Genomic DNA, 19,396 nt, shown 5'->3' with positions numbered 1-19,396 from the left:
CCTCCTCCTGCCAATGGAAATTTCTTCCCACTTTATTCTTTTTTCCCCAGCATGTGAATCTTCACCCTGTTTCTACCGCTTAGTGTATAACTTCTTCTTTTCCTTTTAAAAAAATACTTATTATTAAAAAAGTTAAAAATGTGTAATTTATTTGTTTTTCAGTTGTCAGCATTCTCTTCCACAAGAATTTGAATTTAAAATTTTAAAATTAAATTGAATTAAATTTAAAAATAAAATTTAAATTTAAAATTAAAAATTTAAAAATTTCTCCACCCCTCTCCCAACACTTCGTGGACAGTATGCAACCATCCATTCCTTCAGTCTGTCCTCTTTTCTAATACCCCACTTCCTTCTTCCCTCACCCTCCCCTCTATTTTCCTGTAGGTCCAAATAGATTTATACACCCCATTTCTAGTACACGTTATTTCCCAATTGCATCTAAAAATAATTTTTCATATTCATTATTAAAGATTTGAGTTCCAAATTCCCTCTCTTCCTCCCTCCTCACCCACCCTGAATGAGAAAGCAATTCACTATAAGTAATATAAGTGTAGCCATGCCAAACATTTCAATAACAGTTTTGTGGTGAAAAACTAACCACTTTTCCCTATGTCCTATCCTGCCCTCCATTTATTCAGTCCTCTCCCTTAATCTGTCCTCCCCCAGTAGTGTTTTTTCTCTGATCATCCCTTTCCTCAATTTGATTTCTCTTCTATTATCTTACCTCTCCTATTGCCTTCCCCTCTGACTTCCTACAGGGTAAAATAGATTTCCATGTCCAATTGAGTGTGTATTATTCCTTTCTTAAGGCAAATCCCATGAGAGTAAGGCTCACTTATTCCCTTTCATCTCCAGCCTCTTCCCCTACACTGCAAAAACTCTTTCTTGCCTCTTTTATGTGAGATGATTTGTTACATTCTATCTCTCTGTTTCTCTTACTCCTAATATATTCCACTCAACAATTAATTTTATTTTTTAGGTATTCTGCTTTCAAAATCAGATCACCTTGTGTCCTCGATCTATGTGTACATACATACATACACACATACACATATATAACATATATACATACATACAATATATACACACACCCACACATTCTTACACATATATAATATACACAGATATATACTTATATGCACAAACACATATATATGTATATACATATGTGTACAGACATACATCCATATATACATATATATAACTTCCCCAATACTCAAAAAGATCTCATGAGTTACAAATATCATCTTTCATGTAGGAATGTAAACAGTTCAGCTTTAAGAAGCTCCTTATGGCTTCTCTTTCCTGTTTACCTTTTCATGTTTCTCTTGATTCTTGTATTTGAAAGTAAAATTTTCTATTCAGCTTTGCTCTTTTTAACAAGAATACTTGAAAATCCTCCATTTCATTGAAATTCCATTTTTTTTCCCCTAATGTATTATACTCTTGATTCTTTGGTTTTGATTCTATCTCCTTTGACCTCTGGAATATCATGTTCCAAACCCTTTGTTTCCTTAGTATAGAAGCTACTAAATCCTATGTTATCCTGCTTGTATTTCCATAGTGCTGGAATTGTTTCTTTCTAGCTCTTTGTAATGTTTTGCCCTTGACCTGGGAACTCTGGAATTTGGCTACAATATTCCTAGGAGTTTTCCTTTTAGGGTCTCTTTCAGGAGGTAATTGGTGAATTTTTTCCCCTTCTATTTTACCATCTGGTTCTAGAATATCAGAGTAGCTTTCTTGAAAATTTTTTGAAAGGTTATGTCTAGGCTCTACTTTAATCAAAGTTTTCAGGTAGACCAATAATTTTAATTTTATCTCTTCTGTTTCTAATTTCCACATCAGCTGTTTTTCCAATGAGATATTACACATTGTCTTCTATTTTTTCATTCTTTTGCTTTTCTTTTATAATTTCTCGATTTCTTATGAAGTCATTAGCTTCCGTCTGCTCCACTTTAATTTTTAAAGAACTATTTTCTTCAGTGGGGTTTTGGACCTTCTTTTCCATTTTGCTAATTCTCCTTTTGAAGTCATTCTTCTCTTCATTGGCTTTTTGGATCTCTTTTGCCATTTAGGTTAGTCTGTTTTTGAAGCTGGTTTTTTTGGGTCTCCTTTACCAATCTCTTGATTTGTTTTTCATGATTTTCCTGCATCACTCTCAATTCTTTTTCCAATTTTTTCTCCATCTCTTTTATTTGATTTTCAAAATCCTTTTTGCTCTTCCACAGACTGAGACCATTGCATATTTTTTGATGTTTCTGATGCTACTGTCTCTGGCAAGGGAATCTAGAGGTCCACTGGGAAGAAGGGGACGTGGGTTCACAGCCAGGCCCTATACTTCACAAAATTCCACTCCACATCCCTTTCTGTCTCCTTATCACACTTGTTCCATGCACATTGTTTGGCCTACCACCTGGATGACGTTGAGAGTTCCTGTGAGGACACAATGAATGACAAAGAACAGCGAAGGTGTAAAGGATTTGGGAGGAATAATGAGCTTAGTAGATGACAAAGCAGAGTTATACTCTAAAGCACTTTGGAGACCCATCAGCTGTGTAAATAGGCCACTGGGCTAATAGTGGGTTTTCAGAGTGTATAATTTGAAGTCAATAAAAGTTATACAATTTCTTTAAAAAACATTTGAAAGGAATTTGACCCATCATGTGAAAGAAATGGAATAGGGGCAGGAATTTGAATTTAAATACTACCTACTATATGCCAGGCATTTCATTCAGGGATTTCCACCAATATTGTCTCCCTAGTATCTCATTCTCCAAGTAGTGTAATGTTAATAGTGAACAAGTGAATCATGCTAAAAGGCTACCCAAATAACACATACATTTCAGAAATTTGATATATCTCAAGTAACCAGTTATCACTGGGCTGTTTTAGTCTCCTCCTTGTGGCAAGTATTCCACCTCATTTCTCTGGGAAATAGTGATCAGCGCAGCCATGTCCTGACTTTTGCCTTTTCTCTTTTTTCAGGCTCAACAACTTCTTTATTTTATTGAATCTCTTGGAAAGACAAATAGTTCTTTCTTCTCTTTGGACTTTGTTCTAATTGGGTTTGTAAGTGTGGCAAGTCTACTAAATCCACCATAGATCAAGCAACTAATTCCATGGTAGAGGCATGGCTGGATTCAAATGCCAAATTCCAAACTCTTGCTAGTGTATCCAAGCCCCATGGGGAGTGACCAATGTCTCTTCAATCAATCTGAGGTATACTTCTGGTGGAGACTTTTTGCACTCAGCATAAAGACTTTGATTCTTTATTTTTACCTGGTTAAATTAATAAGGTATCAGTGAGTTGGTGTGACTGATCCATTGCTTCCCCTCCCCCACTCTTAATAGGCATTAATTTTGTCTTTTGTTTACACCAGTTTTTTTCTTATCTCTGAGACAGTTTCTTGTTTCTTTGAGATGTCCAGTACTTGTCTTCCATCTGTCTCCATGAAGGCAGTGTTCATGACTTACAGAAATAAAACTCTGAATCCAGGTCATTCTCCACAAAAGTTTGAAGAATCCTCTTTGATTTCTAGAAGCTTGACTGAAGGCTACTGAATCCAGTTTTCTTACACATTCCTAGTTTCACATCTGGCAATATTGTTGTTCAGTCATGTCCAACTCTCTGTGACCTCATTTGGGGATTTTTTGGCAAAGATATTGAAGGGACTTGCCGGTTGCTTCTCCAAATCATTTTACAGTTGAAGAACTGAGATAAAACAGGTTAAGTGACTTGTTCAGGGTCAAACAATTGGTAGGGTCTGAGCCCAGATTTGAATTGAGGAAGATGAGTTGTCCTGACTCTGGGCCCAGTAGTCTATCCACTCTGCTACCTAGCTGCCTTTGGCAAAGTGAACCTCTCCAAAGGCTTGATTATGGAGTATATCAGCACACTCACTGGGGAAGCGAAAAGAAGAAAATCCACATGTAAGAACTAAGTGTCCAGATGAGATTTATTAAGGCATGGTCTAAAAAGCTTACCAAGGATTCAGCAGGACTGGATAAATGAGGCCAGGGTGAGATGGTCCTGCATGTTTGTATCCAAAATGGGATGGAATAAATGGGACCTCTGAAAATGCCTGCCCGACTTGTCACTTCTGTGTATCAAATGTCTCATATCTGATTTTTTATTAGGAATGCTCTGTCACCTTTGGAGGGTTCTTGGTTCTTGATTCATGGGGAAAAAGGTATTACCTGTCACCTTTCTTTTCAGACCTCCATTTTATGATTTTTGAGCATGTTATTGGGTTGATGGGACAAAGAAGGGAGAAGGATGAGCTGGGAAAGTGTTTGACTCATTTCTTGACTGATTTATCTTGTGTCCTTACCTTGAGATAAGATATGATTTTTCAAGGCCTTGAAGGAGTTCTCAGGAAATCTGTACTGGAAAAATTGTCAGATCATAAAAAAAAACCAAACATGTCAATCAGCCCCAATTTTGTGATTAAACTCAACTCTCCCAGAGAAGTTTTCAGATTATAAAGTGAATTGGTTTGACTTCCTACATAAAGGCTGTTAGGATCATAAACTGAGAAACAGAAGACAACTTAGAGGCCTTTGCATCTCATTTGTTGGATGAAGGAAATAAAGCAGAGGAATGAAGTGACTTGACCAGTATCATATATTGGGTGTCTGGAGTAGTATTTGGATGCAAATCTCCAAGATTGCAAAGTCAGGGAACAGTATAGTTTCTGCTCTATCTTTGTAAGAATATAGAAGAACATGTCTTTCACACATGGTCTGGTTCAGTGTTTGATGGGTGAAATTTCCATGGGAAAAAAAAAACCTCAGAATATGTCTGAACGGTAGAGAGATATTTGGGATGTGTTTCCCTCTAATGAATTTTCACTCTTTCCATATGTGGGGGAATAAACTCTTTCAGATTTTGGGAGGGAAGGTTAATAGAGAAAATGACATTCAATTTATCTTCTTTTTAATTCTAGGTGTCCTAGACCATAGGAAAAGTGGAAGCTGATTTATGTTTGGCACATGATTTCTGCTTGCAAAAGTTTGAGAGGTAGGAGGGGAATGGGAAAAGAGAAGCAGAGACAGAAAGAAATGCAGACACAGACACAGAGAAAAGACAGAGATAGACCTTGTGGGCAGCTTCTGTTTGCCTCTCTACCCTAAACCCCACCTCCTGTCTCAACTTGTGACGGGGGAGATCATTCTGTGGTCAGTAGAGGTTGTAAGGCCAACAGGCATGTCTATAATGCCTGTCCTAATATCTTGGTCTACTTGGTATCTTTAAAGTAATTTAACATGTGGGCTTGAAATGGGCACCTGAGGACAGAAGAGTGAGGATGGAGATGAAAGGGTCAGAGATTTCAAATAGAGCTGTGAGGAGATGAGTCTCTGTGGAGGAGGGAGTTCATAGCTCCTTCTATGTGGATATTGATGAGGTTGAGTGGTGTGGGGAGTGGGGAGTCATGCTTTCTAATTAGCCTTTATAAATGGTCTTTACCAGCCTCTGTCTTTTACAGTAAGTTGCCTGCAGTGCCAAGGGTCACCCTAGGCCACGGGATGAAACATGAGAGGGACTTCCCAGGCAGATGTGACACCTGAATATATATAGTAGTGGTTTGTTAAAAAGGAGAGAAGTTTTAGGATCTGTTGGGTCCATGGGTGGCAGATTGACATCCAGGTTTAAATGTTGAGATGAAGGGTTTCAGCCTGATGGTGGCAAGAAATTCCTGGGGTGAATTCAACATTGGCCAATCAACCAGAGCCAAAAAGATGAGCTCAAGGAGATGTCTATAACAAGCCTCTTATTATTCTGGGCAATTCTGACTTGAGGATTCATTTTAGAGTCTCAGGCGAAAAGAAGGCAGCAGTGAAAAATCGAGGGGAGCATTCCTGAAAGCCCTGAAGAACTTGGGCCTCCTTGCTAAAGAGGTCTGAGCAGAGGCCAGGAGCATCTGAATGCTCTGCAGAAGTTTCTCTGAAGTGGAGACTTGGGTATTGCCTGACTCATTTTTGGACTTAATTCCAGCCTTTCCTTCCTTCCATTTCTTGCTTTACAGATCTCTGATCTACTTCCTTTTCAGGGTGTGGACCGTGGTGTCTTCCTACCTGGTACCTTTATAGGTCCTCCTGTTTCCCAGGAGTAAATCATCCCTTTCCTCTCCTTCTTTCAATGGGAATTCCATAAAACTTTCTTCTTTTTTCCTCCAGGGTGTGAATCGGTACCCTCTTCCTACCTCCTAGAGGATAATTTCCTCTGTATGTTACCCAAACGTGCAACCTACCTACCCATTCCTATCGCCTGATGTAATTTTTTGCTCTCTTGCCTCCCTTCCTACATTTGAACTCTGGTAAACTCCTTTCACCTCTCATTCTCTAGGTCCCTGTGGTTTCTGTGCTGGTCTCTGGGGGGAGCCTGAGGGCTACCATAGCCTGCCAAGATGTTCTTAGTGAGCTGAGCCATGTGGGGCTCCCGGACATGGTCACATGCATTGCAGGGGTGTCTGGCTCCACCTGGTAAAAACCTGTCAGTGTATAGTAGGGAATCCACAGCTCCATTGGGAGGCAGGGGACCTGGGTTCACAGTCAGACTCCATACTCCACAAAATCCCAGTCCACAAATCCTCTTCTATCTCCTGATCATATGTGCTCCATGCATAATGTTGAGCCTTCCATCCAACTAATATAGAAAGAGTTCCTTTTAGGACAGAGTGAATGACAAAGAACTTGGTGAAATTATAAAGGGTTTAAGAGGAAGAAATGGCCTTGTTAGATGACAAAGCAGAGTTATACTATAACGTGCTTTGGAGACCAACCAGTTGTGTAAATAGAACATTGGGACAGTAGTGGGTTATCAGGGTGAAGGGCCATCTAAGCCTTGGTGAAATTCTAAGCACTTGGAAACCATGATAGAAAGGAGAAAGGAAGCAAGCATTTCTCGAGCAGTTATTGTGTGCAAGGCAGTGTGCTAAGTCAGTTGTGCTGAGCAACAAAAACTGTCTTCTTGGATCCTCGCAGGAACCCTGGGATATAGGTAGTATTATTCCCATTGAGGCAGGCAGAGGTGAAGTCACTTGCCCAGAGTCCCATGGCCATTAAATATCTGAGGTCTTATTTGAAATGGGGTCTTTTGACTCCGGCTGTCCTTATGTACAGTAGGGTGCCCCCTGTTGTCCTCATTGCGTTGCAACTGCCTATATCTTTCACCACTTTGGCATACAGATGATTTTCTCATCCTTAGGTGCATGTCCTTCCTCTTCATCCAGTAAGATGGAGGGAAAGACCTGGAGAAAGCAAAAAATGAGCTCACGAGGTGGCTGCAGGAGGACTCCTGGGATTTCTCTGTTGCTGTGGATGGCCTCTATGTGGCAGCAGAGAGGGATGAAAATTCTCTCACTGACTTCTGGTCCTATTCCATTGTCTACTACATTATGCAGAAAGTAAGCTCTCCTTGGAAACCCAGGGAGAGGGGAGCAGGGAGAGGTTTCCTTTCAGGGTGAAGGTATTCCCATTCTGTCCCCCTGTTTGGGTGGCTGCCCCAACCCAGGCTTCTAGCTTACTGGTCAATCAACTAGCATTTATTAAGCAGCTACTCCCAGCCAGATACTTTGCAAAGTGCTAGGATTCTATTGGGTGACCTCATGTTTACTTATTGATGGTGAGGCTGTGAAGGTCCCTTCAAAGCCAACCTTAGTCAAAAGAGGGCTAGATTCAGAGTCAGGAGACCTTGGTTTAAATCCCATCTCTGCTCCTGATTCTCTTTGTGACCCTACTGCCTAGGTTAGTAAAAAGATGAAATTCTGAAGACCCAGACCATTCCAATGAGGAGAGAAAAAGGACCATGATTAAAGAGCTCAGTGTAGATGTGGGGAGAACTCTTGAGTCCAGTCAGACTTTGAAAAGCTAGATACAGATGATAAAAGCAAGGAGTAGACCACATGACAAATGAATGTAAAACATAGAATGACCAGTAGGCAGAGCTTGACCTGTGCTGAAGCCAATCAAGAGGGGAGATGCATGGCAACTTCAGGACAACAGGAAGGGCCTTTCAAGACCTGCTTATGGAAAAGAGGAAAGTGAAGGAGGGAATTGGAATGGACAGGATGAGAACTGATAATAATGGGAAGGCAGAGCTGCTCAATTCTTTTGTGCCTGTGCTTTCTTGACAGGAGAGTGGCCTTTCCCCTGGAGAGGCTAGAACAAAAATGATTCACAGAGACCTGTTCCCTAAGGTAAGTTAGGAGCTAGAGAGTGCTCAGAAGCCACAGAGGAGGTCAGCTCACCTGTTTCAGATGAACTCTGACCTCAGGGGACTATTGCAATTGGCAGATTGGATTGAAGAGCCTGTATTCTTTTAAAAAACACGTGCTGTCTTCAGAGTCATGTGCTCAGTGACACTGGGAGATGAGCAGAGGTTGGGTATGATGGCTACCCTCCTGGAACTGATGGATGAGAGGCAGGATGAGTGACAGGCAGGTACCAGACTCACTGTTATGGGGGTGTCCAGAGCCAGGTGGAGGGCTTTCCTGCTGGGCAGAGGGAGGAGGGGTCCTGGAAGGCCTCTTCGAGGACAGGGTATTATTGGAGCTGGTCACCAACAGACTGGCAAGAGTGGAAGGGGGAGAGAGGAAAGGTCACAGGGTCAGGAACCTGTGCTGGGGTCTCACCTGTCTTCCATTGTCTGTCCTCGAATATCTGCTGAGCTCTGGCTAAATCGTAGTAGATTTACAGACAGGAGGGACCTTCAACACCATCTAGCTTAATCCCTACATTTTGCCAGTTAAGCAGCTTCCTTCCTTCCTCCTTCTTCCCAGCTTTCAAGGACTTACCCAAGGTCATTGCAACTAGTGAGTGTCAGACTTGGAATGTGAACCCTGGTCTTTCAGACTTTCCACTTTCCACTACCTAACTGCTTGAGAGTGCTAGTCTTCAGTTTTGTCATTTATAAAATGGGTGGATGGGTTAAATTAGATCAGGGGTTCATTATTTTTTTGTGTGTCCTGGCAATCTGGTGAAGCTGATGGACCTCTTCTCAGAGTAATCTTTTTCAAATGTATTTTTTTTAAATCCCAAAAAGTATCATTATATTTTGTTTTCAGTAAAGTGGACATTTCCCTACACAGCTTCCCTGTTCCCCCCAAATACACACCCTGAAAAGGTTTATCAGTTATAACAGGTGAAAGGAGGGGTGGGTCAAAGTCCTGGATGGGAGAGGTATGGTTTCCTTAAAAGGCAGCGCTGCAGAGATTCCTCATAGTGGGTCAGCAAGTTTTGCCCCAAGGAAACTCACAGACAAAGACCTTCTAAGAGGATTTCATCCTACTTTTCTCCTGACGGTAAGTCATTTACTATTCTCATTGTTCTTTTCTAACTTTTTTAAAAAAACCAAAATATGCTCTTATAATCATGTAACAGATATAATGTAGGCATTGGCATTGAAAAGAAGAAACTTTCTTTAACAGCCTCTCTTAGCTCCTTTGTACTCACAACATCTCCAATCACATGTCGATAATTGAGTTAAATACCTTCAAACTCACCATTTCATAGAAAGTCGTTTACCTTATTACCTCTGGCATTTTCACAGTAATCACAGTAGTTTATGTAGCACCTACCCCATGTGCCAGGCTTTTTCTGTATCTTGAAAGTTGCTTAAGTCTGGTTTGAGTAAGATTTTAAAATGTTTAGTCTGTGTATTCTCAATTTCTTGGTTCATAATACATGTCAATTAGAAAAAGTACCTGTCGAGGAAATAGTATTTCGTTCAATTGCATTCCCACAAGATCTGAATATTACAGTGAATATTGCATCTGAATATTACAGGTTTTCAGAAGCCAGGAAGTGTGATAAGCACTTCACCACTAGGTGTTTCTCCCCACAGCTCTGGGAGAAAAGTGCAAATATTTATTATCTCCTTGTACGTATCAAGACTGATTAAATACTTCTAATTTACTACAATCACATTTTCAACTCAATCAATTATTTATTTATAATTACTATGTACAGTACTTAAATCTCAATTTTTTTAAAGAAGGGTCCATTTTTTTTTCTCTACCTGATGTTCAGAATTTCATGGTGACACTTCAGCTCCCCTGTAGTCCTTTACTTTTTGAAGTACCGAAAGAGCCAAATCAGATTCTTTAATTTTTTTCTAAATTACTAATCCATTAGCCTCACTGTTGAAACCAGAGCAAAGAGATAATCCTTCATCAATGAAATAATTCATGTGAATTTTGTGAAACTTATTTTGTAGTCATATTGACTGTGGAAGGGAGACCTGCAGTATCTCTCAGAGGGCACTGCTTTAAAAATTTCTCAACCTTGTCTGTTTCAGTGGGACAAAAAAATCTTTTTCTGATTCCTACATGTTTAGTCTTTATTCTCCTGAATTTTGTTTTACACTTTAGCCCAAAGTTATATTGCACAAAACCTTCCTCCACCTGTACATGGCCCTACCCTAGACTACCACTCAGTTCCATGTAGATCTCTTCCATGTGGGCCAGGTCTTTGGTGTTAGCCACTTTAGCACAAAATTTTACTACATAAGACCAACCAATTTCTATACTGTCATTCCCTATTTAGTTTCTTAGCAGTTACAAAAGCACATTTCATACCAGATTCTTTTTATTAATTTATTTGTTTTTAGTTTTCTACAATCACTTCCATAAGTCTTATACGTTCTCCCCCTCCTTCCCTGAGATAGCATGCAATCTCATATGGATTCTCACATACATTCTTATTAAAGACATTTTCAGATTAGTCATGTTTCATAGAAGAATTAAAATGAATGAGCTAAGCCATGAGTAAAACCAAACCAGAACAAAACATAACACAAGAGAAAATATTCTGCTTCCTTCTGCATTCCAATTCCTCAGTTTTTTCTCTGGATGGGGATGGGATTTTGCCTCAAGGGCCCTTTGGGTGTGTTTTAGGTTTTTGCAGCTAGGTGGTGCAGTGGATAGAGCACCAGTGCAGGAGTCAAGAGGACCTGAGTTCAAATCTCACCTCAGATACTTGACATTCACTAGCTGTGTGACCTTGGGCAAGTAACTTAACCCCAATTGCCACATCCTGGGTCATCTCCAGTCATCCTGATGAATATCTGGTCACTGGATTCAGATGGCTCTGGAGAAGTGAGGCTGGTGACCTGCACTGCCATCCCTCACTCAAAACAAAGTTAAGTGCAAGTCATGTCATCATTTCTCTGATGGTGTGGTCTTCTTTGGCAGCAAAGGATGAACACACAGGTCCTTGAAGTTCTGTGAAGAGCTAAGTCTATCAGAAAAATTCCTTGTCCATTGTGGTTGCTGCTGTGTGCAGTGTATTCTTGGTTCTGACCCTTTCACTCAGGGTTAATTCATATAAGTACTTCCGGGCCTCTTTGAAGTCTTCCTGCTCATCATGTCTCATAGCAGAATAGTATTCCATTGCATTCATATACCACAACTTATTCAGTCATTCCCAAACTGATGGGTATCCCCTCAATTTCCAATTCTTGGCCACCAGAAAGAGCTGCTCTAAATATTTTTGTACATGTGTACATTTCCCATTTTTATAGTCTCTTGGGGATACAGTCTCAAAAGTGATTTTGCTGGATCAAAGGGTATCCACGCTTCTGTAGCCCTTTGGGCATAGTTCCAAACTGCTCTGCAGAATGGTTGGATCAGGTCACAGCTCCACCAACAATAAATTAGTGTTACAAATCTCCCACATCTTCTCCCACATTTATAACCTTCCTGCTCTGTCATGTTAGCCAACCTGATAGGTGTGATCTAGTACCTCAGAAATGTTTTGATTTGCATCTCTCTAATCAATAGTGATTTAGAGCATTTTTTATATGACTATAGATATCTTTAATTCCTTCCTCTGAAAACTGCCTTTTCATGTTCTTTGACCATTTATCGATTGGGGAATGACTTGTATTCTCATAAATTTGACTCAGTTCTCTATGTATTTTAGAAATGAGACCTTTATCAGAAACACTAGTTGTAAAAACTCTTTCTCAGTTTTCTTCTTCCCTCCTAATTTTTGTTGCATTGGATTTGTTTATACAAAAACTCATACCAGTTTCTTTAAGGACTTTTGGGCAGTTAGAATTGGTTACCATCATATAGGTTTAACGGTGATTGGCAAATAAACCCACAAAAAACCTCACTCACCACAACAAGTTCCTCATTGTAGGTGTCTCAGATTCCAGTAAGCAGGATGACTTTGGAGAAGAAATCATCTGTCTTCTTCTCAAAGTTAAGCTCTTTGATGCTGGAACAGCAGGTATCCAGCTATTTCACGAAGGAATGCACTTGGTAACGACCAAGGGCTCAGCTGTGGCAGAGGAATGACATAGATATTGGGACCATAAAGAATCTCTGCTCCTCCTCTCACTACTTACAATAAATTACGATTACTCCCTTCTTGGTTATTCCCTCTAAATGAAACACTGAGCAGTTTCCTCAAAGGCACTTCCATCTGGGTGGTCTGTGAGTGATCCAGATCCTTCACGCCCTCTTTCTTTTACAAATATTTGATAGTTTCCAAAACTGTAGGTTTCCCTGTTAGGAATTTTATATTTGCCTCTCATCAAAAGAGGAACCAATTTCCTAATGGTTATAAATGAACTGAAATCCTTATTATACTAATTTAACTTTGAATTCACTCAAGTGAAATCATCAATATAGTTTACGTTTGACAATGATTTGAATTAGAAAGACCCTTTCATCTGTAGTATAATAACTTCTTGATTTAAAGTTTCTATTTTAATTAAAACACAGTTTAACTACATGTAAGATTAACAGGAGGGTTAACGCTACTTGAAAGTAACTGATGGAGACTGAACTTTCCTGAAGACTTTATAGTGTAAATTTTCTCTATTTCTTCCCAAATTACTGCAAAATTAAGTGAATTTGTTGAGATCTAGGGATGCTGGGACCCCAAAATTCAATCACATATTAAACAGGTCCTACCTGAAATGAAATGGACTCAAGCTTCATTTCAGATAGAGATAAGGTTTATCAGAAGACCCTTCAGGATGGAAGAGATTTGAAGAATCTTCCTTTTTGGTCAGACTCTTAAGGAATATGAGAAACAGAATGGAGACAACATGGACCTTTGAAATAGAAGCTATGAGTGACCAATTAGTCCGGGAACAGAGAAGGGGTCTGGATAGAATTAAGGAGTGGTGGTCCGGGGGGGGGCAGGTACAGATCATGAGGGCCATAATGAAAGGATTATTAACTTGAAGGGCTTTGTGCCTCAGGGGAATGCCAAGGACACATGTTATGTGGGAAAGTCCAGAAGCTTTTCCTTTGTGGAGTGCAGATCCAAAAGACATGGTGATTTCCTTTTGGAGGTTCATGTCCCATCCCCATTACATTTATTTTATTATATTTTTCTTAACCTAAACTAACGTAATGTATCAGGAGTCCTTCTCTTTTTGTTTCTTGCTACCCCATTGGATGAAAGGAGCAAGAGAGCAAACAAGATGTTATGGTCTTATAATAAAGTACAAAGAAGCATGTCTACTTGGTTTACTTTTTAGGATAATTTCAAGTAATTTCTGCAGTCAAGCTTGATACATGTGCAAGGTAGTCAGCTAATTGGATGACCAATGAATTTGCCCCACCTAGGGAGGCCCTTTCAAACGCAAGACACTTTGTCTAGGGAGTCAGTGGGACAGGAGCTATATCTGGGGAGTATCAACTGTGAGAGTAGAGAGCCAGTTATAGAAGAAGAAGTGAGTCTTTGAGAAGGAATTGATCTTCATCCCTTCAGAAGGTGGGAGAGCATCTCTTTCATCCTCCCACAGCTGGCAATTGCATACTGTAGCGAAGAAATCTTCCATTAGGAGACACAGGCATCTAAGGCATCACACCAACGGAGAGCTTTGGCCATCTCTGTTACTAGAGATACCACTTTGAGGGTAACAGTATGATGATACCACAGGGAAACAAAGGATATCAGGGACCTTTAATGATGGAGGTATTAGTTTCTTTAATCATATGTGTTAACTACATGTTCTCCTCTCTACGAGTTTATGTTTCAGTCGACTCTTCCTTTTGATTTTGCATATATTTTGGGCAAGTGTACCCCAATTTATAAGAGAAGCTTCTGTAGCTACTTTTCCTATAATGTTGTCTCAGCAAATGTCTTTGCTTTGAACTCCTTTTGGCCACAGGCTGACCACGAAAGTGTGTGGTCCCTCCTATGGTGTTATATTAGGTATTTTCAGGCCATGTGATTGTGTAAAGTTAATTTTCTTCATCCTTTATAAAATATTGCATTCCAACATCTTCCCTTCTTTTTAGTAGTTGCAGTGGAGTCTTATGTGAATCTCAGTGTGATTTCTTTCTATTTGAACTCTTTCTAGTTGCTTACAGTGTGTGTGTGTGTGTGTGTGTGTGTATGTGTGTCTATGTGTGTGGTTGACCTGGAAGCTTTGGATGTTGACTATGAAATTTCTGGGTATTTTCAATTTGGTTATTAGAAAGATGGCTCATGGCTTTGTTCTGTGTTCACATTGCCTTCTGGTTCTTAATAGAAAATTGGAAATTGAAGGTGAAACTGTTTCATCTTCGGCAAATAATTTCTGCTTTCTTAAAATTTGAGAGGTAAAAGTGGGGTGAGAAAGAGAAGCAGAGACAGAGAGTATCATACAAACACATACTCAGAGAAAGACAGATAGAGACCTGTAGACAGCTTGTGTTTTACTCTTTACCCCTCCCTACTTTTTCTGACTCAGGTCATCCTGTGATCAGTGGAGCTTGAGAAGACAGGAGACATGGCTATACCCCAGGTACTGTCCTGATTTCTGGGTCTTCTTGGTACCTTCCAGGGAACTTCATATGTGCAATTGAAATGGGCACTGTGGGCCAGAGGGGTGAGGATGGAGATGGAGTGCTTGGAGATGTGAAATAGAACTGTGAATGGATGGGCCGGTCAGGAAGAGAGGGTTCGTGGCTCCCTGTATGTGGCCATTGGAGAGGTTGAGGGGTTGAGGAGGGGGAGTTTGTCTTACTCATTGACCCCTATTAAGGGTCTCTATGAGCCTCTTTGTTTTGCAGCAAGTTGCCTGCAGTGCCAAGAGTGAACCTGACCTATGTGTTCTAAGGTGAGAGAGAGGTCCCAGGCAGATGTGATACCTGACTTGATATGGGGGTGGTTTGGTATAAAGCAGAGATTTAGTGTCAGGTGGGTCAATGGGTGGCAGATGGAGAGCCAGGGTTAGAACCTGAAAAGATGAAGGATTTCAGACTGATGGTGGGAAGACCATCCAGAGCCAGCCAGCCAACCAGGGACAAAGGATTGAGCTCAGTGATTTGTGTGTAACATGCCTCTTATTATTCTGGACAGTCGTCACATCAGGATTGGTTTTGGAATCTCAGACGAAGAGAAGGAAGCAGTGAAAAATCGAAGGGAACATGTCCTCAAAGCCCTGCTGAAGGGCCTTGACGGCATTTATGTCAAAAAGGTAAGGGGTCATGGAGGCCCTGGTGTGGGCAGAAGCCAGGAGCATCTGGATGCTCTGCAGAAGTTTCTCTGAAGTGGATATTTGGGAGTTGTCTAACTCTTTATTGGACTCAATTCCAACATTTCCTTCCTTCCATTTTTTTGCTCTATTCATGTCTGACCTACCATCTTTCCAGGGTATGGACCCTGGTTTCTCCTTTTCTGGTACCTTTATAGGTTCTCCTCTTCCACTGGATTAAAGTATTGATCTTTTTCTCCTTCTTTGAATGGGAATTCCATCACACTATCTTCTTTTCTTAATCCCAGGGTGTGAATCCTCACCCTCTTCCTTCTCTTAGAGTATAACATCCTCTCTACCTTTACCAAATGTGGAGCCTACCTAGCATTCCTCTCCTCTGATGGAATATTTCCCTTTCTCATATCCCTTCTCAGGTATGAACCCTGCTATGCTATCTTCACCTCTCTCTCTACTGCACCTAGGTCCCTGTGGTTTCTGTGCTGCTCTCAGGTGGGGGCCTGAGAGCTGCCATAGCCTGCCAAGGTGTCCTTAGTGAGCTGAGCTGTGTGGGGCTTCTGGACATGGTAACATATATTGCAGGGGTGTCTGGCTCCATCTGGTAAGAACCTGTCAGTATGTATGCTGTCTTTGGTGGGGGGGATCCACAGCTCCACTGGGAAGAAGGCTCTGTGCTTCACAAAGTCCCCCTCCAGAAGTCCCCAGCCATCTCCTTATCACACTTGCACCACGCATAATGTTGAGCCCACTACCCGACTGATATTGAAAGAGTCCCTTTGAGGACACAGTGAATGACAAACTTGGTGAAACTGTAGTGACAGAACTTGGTGAAACTGTAAAGGGTATGAGAGGAAAAATGGGTATGAAGATGACAAATCAGAGTTACACTCTAAAGCACTTTGGAGACTAACTAGCTGCATAAATGGAGCATTGGACTGATGGTCAATGGGTTTTCAGAGTGAAGGGCCATCCAGTCCTTTTTGAACTTCTAAGCACTTGGAAACCAGAATAGAAGGGATGAAGGAAGGAAGCATTTTTGGAGCACCTATTGTGTGCCAGGCAGTAGGCTAAGAAATTTTACCAATGTTATTTCATTGGATCCCCACAGCAACCCTGGGAGGTGGGTACTATTATTCCTATTTTATAATTGAAGAAAACAAGGCAGGCAGAGATGAAGTCACTTGCCTAGGGTCCCATGGCCATTCAGTATCTGAGGTTATATTGGAACTAGGGTCTTCTTGACTCCAGGGCTGGTGTTATGTGGACTAGGGTGTCCCTTAGAGGTCTAATTGCTTTGTATTTGGCCAGATGTTTCACCTGCCAGCCAGCCAGAATATTTTCTCTTCCTTAGGTGCATGTCCTCCCTGTACAACAAGAGTGATGGGTGGACAGACCTGAAGAAGGAAGAAAATGAGTTCAGGAGGCGTCTGCAGGACTCTTGGGATATCTCTGTGGCTCTGGATAAGCTCTGTGAGGCTGCAGAGAGCGATGACTATTCCCTCACTGACTTCTGGTCCTATACCATTGTCTACTACCTTACAAAAGAAGTAAGGTCTCCATTGAAACCCAGGGGAGCTGGGAGCAGGGAGGTGTTTCTTCTCAGGGTGAAGGTGTTCCTATTCTACCCTCCTGTTTGGGTGGCTGCCCCAGCCCATACTTGCAGTTTGCTAGTCAATCAACTAGCATATGTTAAGCATAGGATCTTTCAGATACTATGAGGAGTGCTAGGGTTCTTTTGGGTGACCTCATGTTAAGTTATTACTGGTGAGGCTGGGAGGGTCCCTTCAAGCCTGTCCTTATTCAAACGAACCCTTGTTTTAGAGTCAGGAGATCTGAGTTCAAATCCTGTCTCTGCTACTGATTCTTAGGACCCTGGGAAAATGCATTCCCCATTCTGGACCTGTTTCTCTCTCAAAAAATGACAAGTCTGCAGTACAATAATGATCTAAGGTCCTTTCCAGGTAGAAACCCTCTGAATTGGTAACATCTTGGCACCTCCTAGCTCCATGTTGGATACATCTCTGTGAATTCTTTTCCATTTCTCTGCTTTGAAATCTCTTCCTTTTAACCCTATCAGCTTCTAGAGTCTCACCTGTCCCAGGTCAGGAAAGAGTCGAAGATGGGGACTGTACCATATCCCATATTTGCTACCATCGACCATGACCTCAAGTTTTGTGGAAATAGTGAGTATTACCCTGGCATCTTCCCTGGAGGAGACTTAGGGTGGAGTGGCAAGATATTTGTCCAGAAGATCTATTTTGCATAGTGATGCCAGGGGGTCTATGGCCAAGGTCATTCATCTCCCTAGGAACATCTCAATAACCCATGGAACTGAGGTCTTTTTGAGGAAAAGTTTACTAGATCTTTCCAGAAGTTCAGTTGGAGGGGATCTCATTGACTGTCCAGTCCAACCTGTACTAGAAGAAGAACACCCACTTCACCATTCCTACGCAGTGGATACATTCCCTTGATTGACACGTGAAGCCCCTTACCACTTGGCTCCCTTGATACTTTGCCAGTCTTCTCATACTTCTCTCCACATTCTCTACAATCCAGCAGTACTACCCTATTTGCTCCGTCTTGAATAAGATGATGCATCTTTCTGCTCCATGCTCCTAGCTGTCCTTTGTTATTGGAAAACTCTCCTTTGTCTCTACAGCCTTGTTTCTCCGATATTTTTCATTTAGTTCAATCCCCACCATTTAATGGCTACCTTCCTCAGCACTCCTTGCCCTAACAAAGACAGTACCTTTCCCTCTGATATCATGTTCCATTTACTCTGTTTGTGTCTAATTATTTTTGTATTGTTTCCACTGCTGGGGACATCATTAAGAGGACCTTAATATAGTATGCATGAAAGGTAGCAAGATTCCAAATTAGGGTGGTGGCTTTGTCAGTGGAGAGAAGGGGGCCCATGATAGAGATGTTGTGAAAATAGAAATGAAAAGAATTGCAAAGAGAGCTGAGTTCATGTTGGATATGTGTTGTACATTGGATATGTGAGGTGAATGGGAATGAGGAACTGAGGATGTTAGTTAAGGCAGAATGACTGGAAGGATGATGGTGTATTTGACATAGGAATGTATTTAAGATGGGAGGGTTTCTGGAGAATGATGAGATCTGTTTTAGACCTGTTGAGTTTGAGATACCCATGGAATGTCCAGTTTGAAATTCCTATAAGTCAGTTGGTGATGGAGAACTCCAGCTCAGGGGAGAGAGTTCGATTTAGGGTTCTTGGAATCCGCCATGTAGAGGTAATAGTTGTACACATGGGAGTTGATAAGATTAGTAAGCAAGATGTTATAGCGGTAAACGAGAAGAGGGCTTAGGACAGAGCCATGTGAACACCCATGATGGACATGCCCATTTTCCTGGTGATCCACCAAGGACTGGACAGTAGTGGCTAGATGGAGGGATGAGATGAATCAGTATCAGAAAAGCCAGCAGAGAAGAGATTATCTGAGAGGTTATGGAAGTCAACTGTGTCAAAGGTCCCCACTGAGACATCTTTTTCATGGCTCAGCTTTCCCAGCTTCTTCATCCAGTCCTCATGTGACATGGACTCAAGTCTCTTTGCATCCTGGCTGCCCTTCTTTGGACTGTCTGCAGATTTTACTGTGTTTCCTACACTAAGGACCTGAGAACTAGACACTATCTTTCAGAGGGGGAATGAATGGAGACATGATACAGTGGGAATAAAACTTTATTACTGAAAGGTATACTCCTCATTGTGACTCAAGTAACATCAACTTTGGGGGCTGCTATATCACAAGACTGATTCATGTGACCTTGTGGTCACCTAAAACACTCACCTCCTTGGTAGACAAACTGCTGTCCTACAAAGCATGCTTCCCACTCATCTTGTGCTTGTGAAGTTGCCTTTTGGATCTCTAGCATCAGATGTGGGATTTCTATAGAATTTTATCTTCTTAGATTTAGCCCAGTACTTTAGTA

The 19,396-nt window shown here is 41.2% G+C and overlaps 1 protein-coding gene across 1 annotated transcript in view; it reads left to right on the top strand.

The window, feature by feature from the left end:
• The window catches only part of LOC140507329 (cytosolic phospholipase A2 gamma-like), a 66,812-nt gene that overhangs the window by 30,844 nt on the left and 16,572 nt on the right, over nt 1-19,396 (top strand). The window contains exons 5-7 of the mRNA XM_072615443.1: nt 15,907-16,043; nt 16,794-16,989; nt 17,520-17,625. Of these exons, the coding sequence (XP_072471544.1) occupies nt 15,907-16,043; nt 16,794-16,989; nt 17,520-17,625 (439 nt within the window). The remainder of the gene's footprint in view (nt 1-15,906; nt 16,044-16,793; nt 16,990-17,519; nt 17,626-19,396) is intronic.

This window comes from Notamacropus eugenii, chromosome 5 (assembly GCF_028372415.1).
Source record: "Notamacropus eugenii isolate mMacEug1 chromosome 5, mMacEug1.pri_v2, whole genome shotgun sequence".
NCBI lineage: Eukaryota > Metazoa > Chordata > Mammalia > Diprotodontia > Macropodidae > Notamacropus > Notamacropus eugenii.
Note: the sequence above shows the minus strand (reverse complement) of the source record. Positions and strands in the feature narration are given on the sequence as shown.